The following is a 14,965-nucleotide window of genomic DNA, read 5'->3' on the forward strand; positions in this document are numbered from 1 at the left end:
TTTCCATAAATTCATGCTTGCTTAAATGGAAGAAGTAGAATTCTTTCCCTTTTTTTTTTTCTCTTCTTTCCATCCCTTCTTATTTGATTGATCACGGTTAAACCATGTCAACATTTTATATTAATTTTTTTTATAAAAAAATAAAATAAAATAAAAAATGTGAGAAGAAATGATAAAAAAAATAAAAAATAGGGAAGAATCGTAGTCCTAAAAGGAATCTAACATACATCTGCCTAACGTACTTGAAAAACTATTTTAGAGTACAAACCTCATGATTAGTATCATTAAAACCTTTCGTTATCATATAAGCTTATTTTTATTTTTTTCAAATAAACGATCATGTTTACATTAAAAAAAGAAGGTTGGTTTAACCACACAATGAGTGAGTAAATAATGTAGTTTAAATTCTTATTTAGAAAGAATCGAACCAAAAATCTCACTTATAAACGAACATCAATATCACTAGATCGCAGTACTAAGTGACAGATTATTTTAGTTAAACTAGCTAATTGTCACATTGTTTCTCATTTAATAATAATAGTAATTTAGAAAAAATTAAAAAACCTCCCCTTGTAATACATTGTTTGTCATTTAAAGCGGATCTGAAGAAGAGAGTTTCAAACACTCACTCTGGCATCTCCTAAGGCAGATGTCGTTCCAATTCGGTACTTGATGTTGATTTACGCAGACAGTGCGGGCACACGCATCAGCACACGCATCGAGCTCAGATACACCGCAGACGGTAACACAAGTATCAGGAATAGGGTCCTTTGAGAATGCACCAACCTTTTTTAGCATTCTCTTCGACGTGCATACCCTTTCGCAGACAAAAATCTCATCAGAACTCTTCTCCCTCCCTCTAGCGCTCTTTAATCTCTGCTCTTCGCCACGCCTTTTCTTCACTCGAAACGCTTGTCCTGCAACTACTGCCGGGATAGCGGCTAAGAGGGACCACCACACTTCCACCATCACAAATGCAGGGATCAACCTCTTCTTCAGCAGGCTATTACAAAAATAAAAATATAACAAGCTTAGGTAATGATTTAATCATCATCGGTATTGCAGTCATGCAATACTTTGTAAACTTCTCCAGGTCATTTTGGCGTTACCTTCTCTCACTCCAATCGAAGCCATCCTATCTACCAAAGAAGTCACTAACTATCAAACAACTCCAACCAAGAGTCACCTAAAACAGGAGACAAGAGTGCGGATCGTTAAACGAGATGATATTGCCCAAACAGCTGGAAGAAAAAGTACAAAACTCTCTCAAAAGTATGATTTTTCATACTTTTTATCTTTCCCAGTTTTAAAGTCAATTTTCATACTAAAATTATAAAATATTATGCAAAAAAATTATGAAGAAAAAAAGGTCTAAAAAAGGTCTCACTTTAAAAAGTTCGGCGGCATTTCTCGAGATTTTATTTTTTACAATAGTTTTAATCAAAATCTTCGATTTCTATAATTTTTGTAATTTTCTTTCATGATACGTACAACAAATTGCTTACCAATGATTGGAGAATATGAACTTTTTACTTGTCATCGTCACTAGTTGAATTATAATTAAATTGCATTGGATTGTTTACCAAACCGCGACAGAGAATGCAATTCAAATATTAATGGATCAAGGTATGCAACGAGTCAAAGTTAAGATATAAGTTTCGTGTCTCGGAGCAAATGCGATATTAAACATGTTTAATCATTAATAAAGCCAAAATCATCGAGGACACAACGGTTAAAAAACTAAAACCCCGAAATCGAGGACGAGAGCAGTTATTGTTGATTAAAATAAAGTTGAGAGATCCTTTGCATGTTGCTTAGATTGGATCGGATTGGATCACTTGCCGACAGTTGCAACGCTTTTTTCGTAGGGATATGAGGGAGTAATGCCTCCACGTCGCCTGCATGCAGAAGTAGATTGGCTTGTTGCTGACAAAGTAATTGACTACCAGATTTAGCAACTCGATCTGATTTGTGTTACGTGGGTCTTAGATTTCCATAAATTCATGGAAGGAGTAAGATTCTTTTTTTTTTTTTTTTTTTTTCTTCTCTTCTCTTCTTTCTTATTTCAATACTTACTTACGGTTAAATCACATCAAAATCTTATATTAATTTTTTATACATCTTATATTAATTTTTTATAAAAAAAAAAAGAAAAAACAAAATAAAGAATGTGAGAGAAAAGAATGGAAGGAAAAAGAATCCTAATCCAAAATGGAAACGAATTAGGATTCTCTCTCTCTTTTCTCACATTCTTTTATTTTATCTATCTTTTGTTATAAAAAAATTAATATACGATGTTGACGTAGCTTAACTGTGATCATTTAAATAGAAGGAGAGAGAAGAAGAGAGAAAACGAAGAGAATTCTACTCCAATGGAAACCTAACACACGTCTGCCTAACGTACTTGAAAAACTATTTTAGAGTACAAACCTCATGATTAATATCATTAAAACCTTTCGTTATCATATAAGCTTATCTTTATTTTTTCAGATAAATGATACTATCTACACTAAGAAAAGAGAGCTGGTTTAATCTCACATTGAGTTCGTAAATAATGTAGTTCAAATTTTCATTTGACGAGAATCGAACAAAAAATCTCACTTATAAGCAAACATCAAAATCACTAGATCGTAATACTAAGAGACATGTTATCTTCAGTTAAACTAGCTAATTGACACATTGTTTCTCATTTAATAATAATAATAATTTAGAAAAAATAAAAAAACCTCCCCTTGTAAATACATTGTTTCTCATTTAAAGAGGATTTGAAGAAGAGAGTTTCAGACACTCACTCTGGCATCTCCTAAGGCAGATGTCGTTCCAATTCGGTACTTGATGTTGGTTTACGCAGACAGTGCGGGCACACGCATCAGCACACGCATCGAGCTCAGATACACCGCAGACGGTAACACAAGTATCAGGAATAGGGTCCTTTGAGAATGCACCAACCTTTTTCAGCATTCTCTTCGACGTGCATACCCTTTCGCAGACAAAAATCTCATCAGAACTCTTCTCCCTCCCTCTAGCGCTCTTTAATCTCTGCTCTTCGCCACGCCTTTTCTTCACTCGAAACGCTTGTCCTGCAACTACAGCAGGGATAGCGGCTAATAGGGACCACCACACTTCCACCATCACAAATGCAGGGATCAACCTCTTCTTCAGCAGGCTAATACAAAAATAAAAATATAACGAGCTTAGGTAATGATTTAAATCATCATCGGTATGTCAGTCATGCAATACTTTGTAAACTTCTCCACGTTATTTTGGCATAACGAATGGGGTTACGTTATATAACATATAACATAATAACAAAAGTTGAGAAAGTTCAGTTCATCATGAGACAATCCTCGAATCACATGTAGCAGATACAATATCAACAAATGCATCTACCAAAGTTCTAGAGCGAAATATATTAATCCCACGCATAAACAAGGCCACAGAGAAACATGCAAGCATTAGTCCAACATTTACTGTAATCCGGTTCCTAACACGAGATCATACCCAAGCGGACTTATATCATCTGATAGACAAACAATAGAAGGAAAGCAGGAAAGAGCTAAAAGAATGTCGGAGTGTCCATCAGGCATTTTCGTTTTCTTAATACGTTCAACAATATTGCCGTCACCTAAGATGACATTTGAGCATGCTGTTTTCCATACTAGTGAAAACTTCCAACTATAAATATTACTCTAACAGTTGGTTTTAGAATAAAATGAAAATCCAAGGGATATATGAATCAAAACAACAGTTGGTTTTAGAATGCAATGCAGAGTGCAAGGAAAACCGCTTCAGCTCCAGGGTTACAGGTTCGGCTGCAATTGAAAAATCAACTGCACAAGCGGGGCATCGAGCTGAAAAGCACAATGTAACTCGCACATTTTAGACATTACAAGCATGTCTCTCAGGTTCCATTGCTATACCTAAATATGTCTAGTAGACATTTCTTTGGCCAACTCTTAGTACAACAACGTCACCAAGGACATTACCAGATGAAGTAATTTGAAGGAAAAAAAAAAAAACCCCCGTTGAAGTAATTTGTAAAACAACCAATTCAAGCACAATTACGCAATTTTTTGTTTTTTGTTACCGAAAACAAGTATGTTCAAGTCCTCAATATCTCTTTTGTATTGCCCCTGAATTGGATTTTTTTCTCCCTCTCATTCGCTTTACTATTGCAAAATTGATCAGTTACCAGCACCTAGTAAATAAAGAAAAAAATCCACACAGCTCGTTTTTCATCCTAAACCCTAAACCCTAAATATCATCACAATGCATAGTATAATACATGAAACCCTAGGTTTAGTAAAAGTAAACAGAAAAATTAGAGTCTCAAACACTCAAAAAAGGCATTTCTTCAAGAATTACAGTAAACCGCAAACTCTCCAACACCATCCTAGTAAGAATCAAGGCTTTCCGCATCAGAATTTTGCATTAAAAAAAAAAAAAAAAAATACAGAGAAATATCTACAATTACAAAATTAAAACCAATTTCAGCCGAAAGGACGTAAATTGATTCAAATTTCTTGAGAATTTCGAGACATGAAAGAGTAACTCACTGAAAGGTTTGAAGATTTGGAATGGGAGTAAATTTGCAGGCGTTTGTGGAGTTGCAGAGCTTCTGGAGTTGATTGCGAATGCCGTGAAGGTGAAGATCGTCTGAGGAAGTGCCTGAGCAGTGAAAAGTCTTTAACTTTCAACAGTACTAATTGGGCTTGGGCTCCTCAGGCTTAGAGAAACGAAACTAATAAGAGGGCTCAAGGTCCATTTACCACATACAGAAGAGTCCAAGCCCAACTTCTACCACCATTCCTTTACTTTCAGTTTACACAAACTTAACATATGACATGCAAAAAGTAATGAATAAAGACCTAAATCATAATCTATATGTTTTTGGGGGCTTTGTATTTTTTTTTTGCTATTTTTTATGCTCCGTGATAGTGTTTTTAAATAGCTTTATTTATTTATTTATTTAAAGATGTAACTTTAATTCTTGATTTTCACGTTTGATTTGTACTATCTTATGATGTTATAATTATTATTTTTTTTTTATACAAAAAAAATCCAAATTTCAATCCAATCATGTGTACTAAGTGTTTGATGAAATGTCTGAGTTGTGCACACCAAGTTCTCAATGAAATGCCCCAGTTGACATGCTTTGGCATTCTTTGACATTACTCGTTAGTTTTCTATATCTACCCTCGACAAACCTCCACATATCATAGTAGTGGTCGACAGACGTTGCCATAAGCTTTTGATGAATGTCGTTAGGAATCGGTAGTTGCCCACCAAGTTCTTGATGAAATGGTCCAATGAAGTTATTTTGGGTACATTATTTGAAAATCCTAGCTACTTTTGTTCTAAAAATTCATTTATATCAAAAATTATTAATGCATCATTAAATCTAATCTAACAAAAAATTGGGAAAACATTGGCCTTTATAAAGAACAAAGAATGTAACAATTAATTCCAAAGACATGTTCTTGCTAATTTACAAAAATATTACATCCTTGGTGGGTTTAATTCAAGTGTAATTGAGAACTTCATTGAGAATATAGACTAAAAGCAATGAAATTGGGTATAGAGGGTAAGCCAAGAATGATGTCCAAAGGGAAAAGGTGGAGACGAAGCTTGCAATCAGACCCATCACAGTGCAGACAATTAAAACTACCAAAACTTCAGCAGAAAAATCCCAAGTCATTTCACGAGCATAAATTATGGCTAGCAGCACAGAAAATCCCAAAACATTGTTCATAAACACCCCACCATAAATCTGCATCCAAATAAAATATGTTCCACGTAAAATAATGAAAATAACACAATTAATTAGGTATTTTCTAATTGAGAAAGAAAATATAAAAAAATTGGGCACAATGACAAACCTCAGAAAATGTCAAGGATGTGGTTCTTAGTGTTTTTCTTGAAGCTGCCTTAATTGCTGAAGCGGCTTGTCTGGCATTGGTTGCCAAGGGAACTAGCACAAATGATACAAAGAAAGAAGGGATGCTTGCAGCTGTGGAGAAATCCTGAACACTATCTATAAGAGGTTCTGCTAAAACAGCCAATACAACAAACCCTAGAACCAAATATGTTATAGCTTTCATCCAAGCCCGTTTTGACTTGTCGACAGCTCCACCACTGCTGTACTCTTCATCCCAAGTCCTCTGCATAATAATTTTGAAGAATTAATCTTAACAGTTGTATTCATGTAAACTATTACAATTTGATACGTGTGCAGAAAACTGTGTTAGACGATAATTTGCAGACAAGGATACAAGTGGTGTTCAATTCAATTCCTTTCCCTTATAGTTCTCAGAGTTGCTTACTTGGTAGATATCGTCCTTGGATTCAAGTGACGGAGGAGCTTGATCTTTGGATTTGTTTATCCATTTTGTTAATCCAGTAACAAATTCTTCCTCACTGATCAACTGGTCTCCACTTGTGTCAAGTTCTTCTATCAATTTTACAACTGATTCATCCACGTCTCCCGGAATCTTACCAAACTTGATATCTCCGATCAGTTTTCTCAATTCTGATTGCGATATACAATTATTTCCATCGAGATCAATCTTTTCAAACAACCTGTTTTTCCATGTTGAAGAGAGTGGTCAGTAGACTCAATACCACAGCAAAAAGCATATATAGAGTAATACTACTCGCATCTACATATTATATGCTGATTATTTATAGTTATATTAGACTACCAAACAAAGCTCCGATACTGTACTAAGTTTAAACTCTGTTACGTTATGAAATATAAACCAACAATGTATGTCAAACTAACAAACTACATCTACTAACATATACGTTATACTATTAACACCGTATTTCTCTTTCCCCAATGCTCAAAGAAGTGCCAAGTTTCCTCTTCCCTCCGTTGATAAAATAAATCTGAAAAACTTCGTTCCATATATGTATAGGGTAATGCTATCCACACACCCCTTTTTACCTCCAACACACTTGTTAATTTTTTTCTTATTGATCTTTTTCAATTCATTAAAGATCCCACGGCCAAAAATTGAGATGGATGTGTGAGAGATAAAAATAGATCACTATGTACATATAGCAACCAAAGGGTTAGTCTACATGACCCCTTTGGGTTAGTCTACAGTACCCTTTCAAAAAGGGCACCGTTACTCTTCAATTAGACGAGTTGTAGTCCTAACCTTCTAATATTTGGTATATCAGGCGTGCCATCATTTGTGACAATGCTTCCAAGTGAATTGCTTTGGACATGTCTTAGTACTTCTGACATTAAATTCTTCTTCATTTCACGTTCTCGTCTTCTATTTTCAATCCAAGGCTGAAAGACCTGCTCAGCAATAGAAGCAGATGTAAATTATTGAGGAGAATGAACGTAAATTGATATGAAAAAGGCAAATGATCTTTTTCACTCGATGCATTACGTTAATATTCTTACTAGCTATAATCCGGGCATGCATGATATATATAGGCCTCATTTGGGATGGAGGATCAGATTGTAACGAATAAGCAACTACTTTCAAGAATTGAAAGAAGAAATGAAAATTTTGGGGCCAACTTGGAGGTAGATGATGGGTTACCTCATATATGTTCTCCAATGATCTTTCGGTATTTTGTTCACTGACCTGATCTCCTCAATCCATTTTGTGAAGCCGTTGATGAATTCATCTTTATTAATCTTCCCATCATGATCCAGATCAAACTGTTTCATCACGTCTTCTGTTGATATGAATTTGACTTCACGAAGAAGTTCTTTTACTTCAGTAAGCGATATATAATTGTCACCATCTTCGTCTACTTCCTCAAATAGCCTGCAATATTTAATTAGTAACCAATCAAACAATATATGGGGACCTTCATAGAATTCAAAAGAACAGTTCTAAAATTATTGAAGGGGAGTTGTTACCATGTGCTCCTCTTAGTATATTTTCACTCTTATAGTTCCACTCGTTTAGAGTTTCGAGTGCTAATTCTCTTATCACATTTGATCACTAAATAAAGTATGTCAGTTATTCAACTTCGGCTCAGTCTGAAACTCAATTATTGCTATCAAATAAGATGCTTATGACAAAGGCATTATTTGGTGAGCAAAAGATGGATTGTTTGGTGAACAAAGTTGGAGACTTTACCACTATCACCATGGGGCAATATTCGGTGAGACCTTACCTTCTTATAGCAGGTATATTTGGTGCCCCTTTTACAGTGAGGACTCTCGCCAGTGCATGTTTTTGGACGTGTTGTAAAATGCTTGAAATCAAATGCCCATGTTTCACAAATTCTAATCTTCTTTTTTGAACCCAGGGATGGAAGATCTGTAAGGTTTTAACAGTAAATATTTTACATGAATACTTCAAAGACATTAATATATATAACAGCAATAATATTATCAGTTCATGTATAGAGATATTCATGAATGCGTACCTGATAAATGAAGTACAATAATAAGAATACAAAAGAAACACTGAGAGCAGTCAAGATTGCGATGCGTTCCCCGGAAGAGGATGGAAAGATTTTTGCCATTTGCATGATAAGAAATGGTACTGCTGAACAAATCATTATCTTCGCAAGGCTGCTGGTCTCTAAATCCGTTGTAATACCACAATCTATGAATTCAAAGGAGAAGAAAAAAATGAGGAGAGGATGAAAACTTGGGACCTCTTCCCACATTACTCGATGAAGACCTAGGCGATCGGTGTGAAATTATCAATCTTGTAATGCAAGAGCACATTTTATTATAACTCTTGTTGTTCAATGGGGAGTTCACGAACCACTGGTGCAACTCCCACACTTCTGAAGAAGGAAATTTATCCCAGAGGTTTGAAGGTAGCAATTTATTTAGCATTTCAAAGAAGTGCGAATAACGCTTTGTTTTTTGTATTTCCTACAAACTTTTATTTCTGAAAACTATTCTACAACGCACCAGTTATATATGGGATGTATCACTTCAGTGAATGACTGCGTATTTCGATTCAACTATTCCATTCTAAGCTTTTAGCCGTTCATATATAAAATCATAGCATCACATACACCCGTGTACAGTAGAAAAGACTCCAAGTTTTCAGGTATGTGGCAAGGGAATCCAATACATAGTGGATATAGGGGGCGTTTGTTGCGCCGGACTATTTCGGACTGGATTAGCTTCAAGGACTAAGCTGGACTGGCTTAGACTAGACTAAACTGGACTAACTTAGTGAAGCGTTTGGTGCAGTATTGGACTAAGAAGCTAGATAATAACAAATTCTAATATTATTTTATTTAATATATAAATTATTAATATTTTATTATGATCTTATCTTTTTCTTCATCTTTTCCTACCATTTCCGTCCCACTCTTTTCCTCTTCTCTCATCATCCCACCCTTTCCCTCTTTTTTTCCTCTCAGACCTCTCAATTCATGTCTCTTTCTCATTCCTGGTCAAACTCCTTATTGATTTCAGTCTCTATTTCTCTGTCCTCCCTCCCTCTCTAGTTATGCGTTGTTCGAACGGAACCTCACGGCTCCAATTTTCCCGACGAGTTGCAGGTTTCCTGATGTGTTTTTTGGCCAACCCTCATTAAATTGGATGAAGTTAGCACCGCCAAAAAATTCATCACCATCCCTGGACCGAGATCTTAGCTTTGCATGCTCGAATTTGTCATGGATTTGAAGAAGCCCAAACAGGCCGAGACTTCCAGGCCATTTTCCGGCCACATTCGACCACATTTTGGCCTCGATTCAAGTAAAATCGTAATCTTGTCACTCCCAGCTTCAATTTGGTATATTTTATATGAAAGTTGGTTGTGAAATGGATCTGAAAGAGAGTCGGGAAGTTAATGATTGATCTAGGTGACCAGCCATGATGAGGAGTCTGTCGGGAGTGGTCGTTGAGCATGACAAGGACGAGAAATAGAGGATAGTCTTAGCTAGTCCCATGGTTATTGGAGGGTCTCACTAAGACCTCTTAGTGAAGGGTTTTGTCCATGCTAGTCCCCTTTAGTCTCATTAATGTTAGTCCCAGCATGGAACAAACACAGTATTGGACTAATAGCTAGTCCAGTCCAGTCCGAGTTAGTGAGGGCAAACAAACGCCCCCTAGGTTTAAAAATCTTGGATTTGGATCCCATCCGGATCCTCTTTGTGAAGATCCTACGATCCTAGGGATCCTCACGTTGTTAGCCAGAAATCATTTATAATTTTTTTTTATTTAAAATTAAACACAAATAGTATCTTATGAAAGTTGACCCCATCATGTAAGATGAAATGATAGATAAGAGGATCCTCATCCAAAAATCCAGATGTACGAGGTAAAAAATAGTGACAAGGCTGACCTGTCAATGATGCAGGCAGTCTTTTCCATGACAAAAGTGATGAATCTGACTCATTGGAAGCCTTAGAGCTTTGATGATCTGAAAATTCTTGGCTGCTGACAATTACACAAGTCCCCGAAAGTATTGTTAAGCTCAAAATTGATGATCCAGCCAACAGCCCAACTCCTATATAGACATATTCCTGAGCGACTTCCTTGGAGTTAAAAAATCCAGAAGCTGTGTGCAGAATTATCAAATTACAGTTACAATTTGCATATGTGTACAATTTTAATATAAGTAGTGAAAGAAAATCAATGAGTTTAATTAACTGAAACTTCCAAATGCATTACTTCAGTAAGTGTGATATGATTAGTTATATATATAATTGTTGGTTGTTTGATTCTTTTAATCCTTTTTATGTTTTTATATACTTGAGTGGTCTTGTGTGCGTATGGTCTTTATGTGCTTTTTCTTCCCTCTGCTATCTTACTGGTTAATTAACATTTAGTAATCACTTCCTTAAACTACATCGCATACAATTATCGTCAGAACTTGTGATTATATTTATTAACCACTTAATATTTTCTTGTTTTTGCCAGGTTGTAGATACATTAATAAGTACAAGATCAACTTCGACGACCTTACAAATTAAAATCAGAATGTCTTCCATATTGGCAGTTGGAATCCCTCGCGTCCAGCTATATACTCTAATTATATTCCTAAACAACAAATTCAAAGAATTTTTATAGCTACCAACTAATACCACAGTCTAACTGTATTCTTCTTCATTTGTTAGTGATATGGACATTGATGATGTATTATATGTGTTGAGTTTGATACCTAGTTAGTAACCGACTATTTGTTTGGCCTAACCCAATTTTCGATCTTTTAGATTAGAAAATCTCCTTCCCAAAAGTAAAACATCGTTAGTATCAAAAATAAAATAAAAAATTTAACAGTCACTATACATTCAGTATTTAATTAACATTTTGATAATATAATATATATAAGATAGTTTGAGTTTTAATACAAGTAGCTGGCGTGACATGTTAAATAATATTTAATTAAATAATGTGTGTAGTACATTAATGAAAAATCAAATCCAATTCATTTGCTACATCCTGTGATGAGTAGCACATGATCATGAATGTGGAACACCTCTTTTATGCAATGAGTGCAGGAAAGTTTTCACAATATCAAGGAAAGGAAAAAAAACACAGAAGAACATTTAGAAGATCTCATCATCTATGATTTGTGACAACAAAAACAAAGAAAAAAACTTGTAAATTGTGTATAGAAATTAAGAAGAATATAAGAAGATACAAACATACCAAGAAGTAATAGAGACTCAGGAAGGGCACCGATGACATGAAAAGCACTAGCACCAAACACACCAGGACCCAATATCTTGAAAATCTGTTCACCTCCAGCCGCCAAATACGACTCACCATGAAACAACAAGTACTCATAGACCACCATTAGAAACACATGCCCAAAAACACTGTCGGAGCATGGCAAGAACCCGTAAAGCTGCTCGCACGGCGACTCTGTGGACTCGATATTCTCAACTCCTTTGAGAAGTAAGAGGGAGCCGCTGCTTTGATTTTGATATTCATGATCCGTACCATCTGAAACCAATTGGGAAGACGAAGTACTCCGAGTACTGAGTCCAAAAGAACGACCTCTGACTTCCACTGTTATTACAAGAAGAACCAAAACAACCCAATTTGCAGTTTTCGTGATGTTGCTCATTGATGATCTTCTCTTCTTCGTCTGCTTGAAATGAAGGGGAGCTACAGCTAGAGGATGATATGGAAACGGTTTTTCTTTTTCTTATTTTTTATATGTGGAAGTTGATGAGTTTATATTTTTTATGTCAATTGTCAAGGTTATGAATTTAGAAAAGTATTAGGAAGATCAATGTGCATTAATAAGGTCAATGATTTTATTGTTGATTTTTTAGTGGATTAGGTGATATTTTTGGGGACTTTATTCCAAATCAGAAACACCCAAGCAGCCAATTGTCATAAAAATAAGCATAAAAAATAATAAATTCAACTACAGGTCGCCATGTTTCCTATAGTCTGGTTATTGTGATAGCATATGGCCCTTGCTGGCTGTCACGTTTGATGCACATCGAAATTATTATACTAATTTAGAGGATAAAGAGTTTCGAACGCATAACGCATAAATAGAAACTCAACACCCTATCCATTAAGATATTAGACCACATGTGATATTTTCCTCAATGTTATTATACATACTTTTATTTGTACTATTCTATTTTCCTCTTGCAGTGGAGTGGTTTTTTCTCAACTTAGGTTTGATTGTCATGGACATGAATTCGAAATTTATTATTATGGCTGGTCAATTATGTGACTCAACCTAAATACAACACTCTTAATGTAAATATATCATTGTATTAAAAATAAAAAAAAAGTTTTGGGTATCCTTATAATTTTATAGTATATACAAGTTACATATATAATGGAAATGCATTCTAATACATATTGTGTGAGAACCCATATTTTATGCTAGTACAATATATAATTATAAATGTTTGATGATATAACTAAATGTCCCACGTTGAAAGCTAAGAAATTTTGCAAGGGGTTATAAAATGTTGAGTCACTGTCTCTATTATTAATTGGTTTTGAGATGGAATCTCAGTTTCCTTCACGATATCAAAGCTCATTAGTTCACGTGTCAATTCAACATATACAATGCCACCCAACTTAAATAATTCATGTGCTAGTTTTGAAATTTCACCACATGATTCTTATGAAGTCGCACTGGGAGCTAGTGCTTTGCTATCGAAGAATTGCTCGGTGAATCTCCCTAGAAAAATTCATTAAAATCCAACCTAAGCATGAAGGGCTCTTTATCATGTGCAAAATTTAGTATTTAACTACAATATTTACATGTATTTAATAAAATTATCTTCTCGATCAAAAAATAATTGTATTGAATATAAACAAATATTGTAGTCAATCCTAAAAGTTTGATTCTAATATTGTAATTTTCACACATAATTTGTACTGAGACTACAAAAGCAAAATACATCAAAGAAAATGCAGACACTTGTCTTGGGTCCCAACGTTAGTGTTATTTTCGTTATATGACACCCAAGAGGCTAGGAGGATCCGGAGGCTTGGAGGATCCTCGCCGTACCCTCCAATCACATTCGTTCATCGTACACCGTGTGGTTAGAAGTCGTTGGAATTCTTTTTATTTAAAATTGAATATAAATAGTACATGATAACAACTGACTACACGATATATGATGAACGGATATAATTGAAAGATCTTCAAGATCCTCACAAAGAGGATCCAGCGAGGATCCTCTTTTATATGACACATGGGCCTCTCAGAGACTTAGCCTATTGCTCTGTGGCACTTCTTTGAAGCCAAGAGCCGCTAGTGTCATTCAATTTGATATATTCAAGTTCTTTGAAGCAGGTTTTTATTATTTTTGTTTATGATTTTTTTATGAATTTTCTGTTATTTCATGTTTTGATATAATAGTTTATAATATTGTCACACAAATTAATGTTAACTTGTGAGGTTATAGAGAGTAAAAGTTCTACTCTAAAAAAGTTTATTTAGCATTTCTCAAATACCAATTCAATTCAAATAATTATTTTCAGTTGTGGGGAGGGGGGGGGGGGGGGGAATTCAGTTTCAAACTTTCAATACATCAGTCGCTATTTTTCTCAAAAAAAAAAAAAAAAAAAAAAAAAACATCAGTCGCTATTGGTGGATGATAGTGACATGAGAATAATCAAATCAACAATTCTTAAGCATTGATCTCAAGTAATTAATATGATGAAAGTAGCATTTGGTTTTGAATATTAGTTTTAATTCTTAGATGCATGTCCAAAAAGTCAACTATATGATGAAATATTTTAAGAATACTGATTATGTTAAATTAGACGGGCAAAGTTTATTTGGCATTCACTTTTATTTCTATTATGTGACAAAATAATAATGTAATCTAAAGAATGTTATCAAACTAAGAGATAAGTAATGTAAGGAAGTTAGATCAATATGGCTTTTCTCTTATGTTCATTTCTTATACATTCGCATTAACTAGGAGACAACTCAAAAAATTCATCTCCGGGAGATGCTATAAAAGAGTTTCTATTATATCAAAATGAATAGTCACTCGTTAAATTTAAAGAGCAAATATTCACTTGCTAAATATTTTAAAAATAAAACTCAAGGGTGGAACCTTGATCAAGGGGAAAAGGAAGAGGGAAGGTTGTTTTAGAAAATGAGTGGATTGGTTTTGAATTGTTAATAATAAAATATATAACATTTGTAAAATTGAGAGTGTTGTTGAAAATAAAAAATTAAATTAGGCAGCCAAAATAATTTTTTAACACTATCACTTACTAGTTTAACAAAATCTAGAGTTTTTCTTGGAGATGCTCGGTATGACAACTCTTGGCTTGCTAGGCATCCTAATATGAACCAAAATAATAAATGGGGCGTTTTGATATGGACCCCTCATTTTTAGGCTTCTTAGATTAAACATCTATTCATTTTAACAATTTGATTAAACATTCTCCTACAATGTTGGGGCCATGTGTATTTTAATTAACCCATTGTAATGTACCTAAATTACGTAATTTGCCATAGCCTTTAACATTCGTGTTCCCGTATCCAGTTTCTTCACGCCAAACTGCACGCAAGGCTCC

At 34.7% G+C, this 14,965-nt stretch overlaps 2 protein-coding genes and 1 pseudogene across 2 annotated transcripts; all 3 read right to left on the minus strand.

Annotated features, from left to right (window-relative positions):
* Positions 1–527: 527 nt before the first annotated feature.
* Positions 528–1,246, minus strand: LOC137741427 (uncharacterized protein At5g64816-like). The gene has a single exon (XM_068481143.1). It carries the CDS (start codon positions 967–969, stop codon positions 592–594), a length of 378 nt encoding a protein of 125 aa, XP_068337244.1. The 5' UTR covers positions 970–1,246; the 3' UTR covers positions 528–591.
* A 1,349-nt stretch (positions 1,247–2,595) lies between these two features.
* Positions 2,596–4,673, minus strand: LOC137743597 (uncharacterized protein At5g64816-like). Its single transcript, XM_068483523.1, has 2 exons — positions 4,557–4,673; positions 2,596–3,166 (listed from the first exon to the last, which is right to left on the minus strand). Exon 2 carries the CDS (start codon positions 3,130–3,132, stop codon positions 2,755–2,757), a length of 378 nt encoding a protein of 125 aa, XP_068339624.1. The 5' UTR covers positions 3,133–3,166; positions 4,557–4,673; the 3' UTR covers positions 2,596–2,754.
* Positions 4,674–5,521: 848 nt separating this feature from the next.
* On the minus strand, positions 5,522–12,084 carry LOC137741542 (sodium/calcium exchanger NCL1-like; annotated as a pseudogene).
* Between the last annotated feature and the right edge of the window lie 2,881 nt (positions 12,085–14,965).

The sequence above is a fragment of the Pyrus communis genome, chromosome 8 (assembly GCF_963583255.1).
Source record: "Pyrus communis chromosome 8, drPyrComm1.1, whole genome shotgun sequence".
Lineage (NCBI taxonomy): Eukaryota > Viridiplantae > Streptophyta > Magnoliopsida > Rosales > Rosaceae > Pyrus > Pyrus communis.

Excerpts from the sequence above, each read along its gene's own strand:
- LOC137741427 (XM_068481143.1), bottom strand. The coding sequence starts at position 969 with ATGGTGGAAGTGTGGTGGTCCCTCTTAGCCGCTATCCCGGCAGTAGTT.
- LOC137743597 (XM_068483523.1), bottom strand. The coding sequence starts at position 3,132 with ATGGTGGAAGTGTGGTGGTCCCTATTAGCCGCTATCCCTGCTGTAGTT.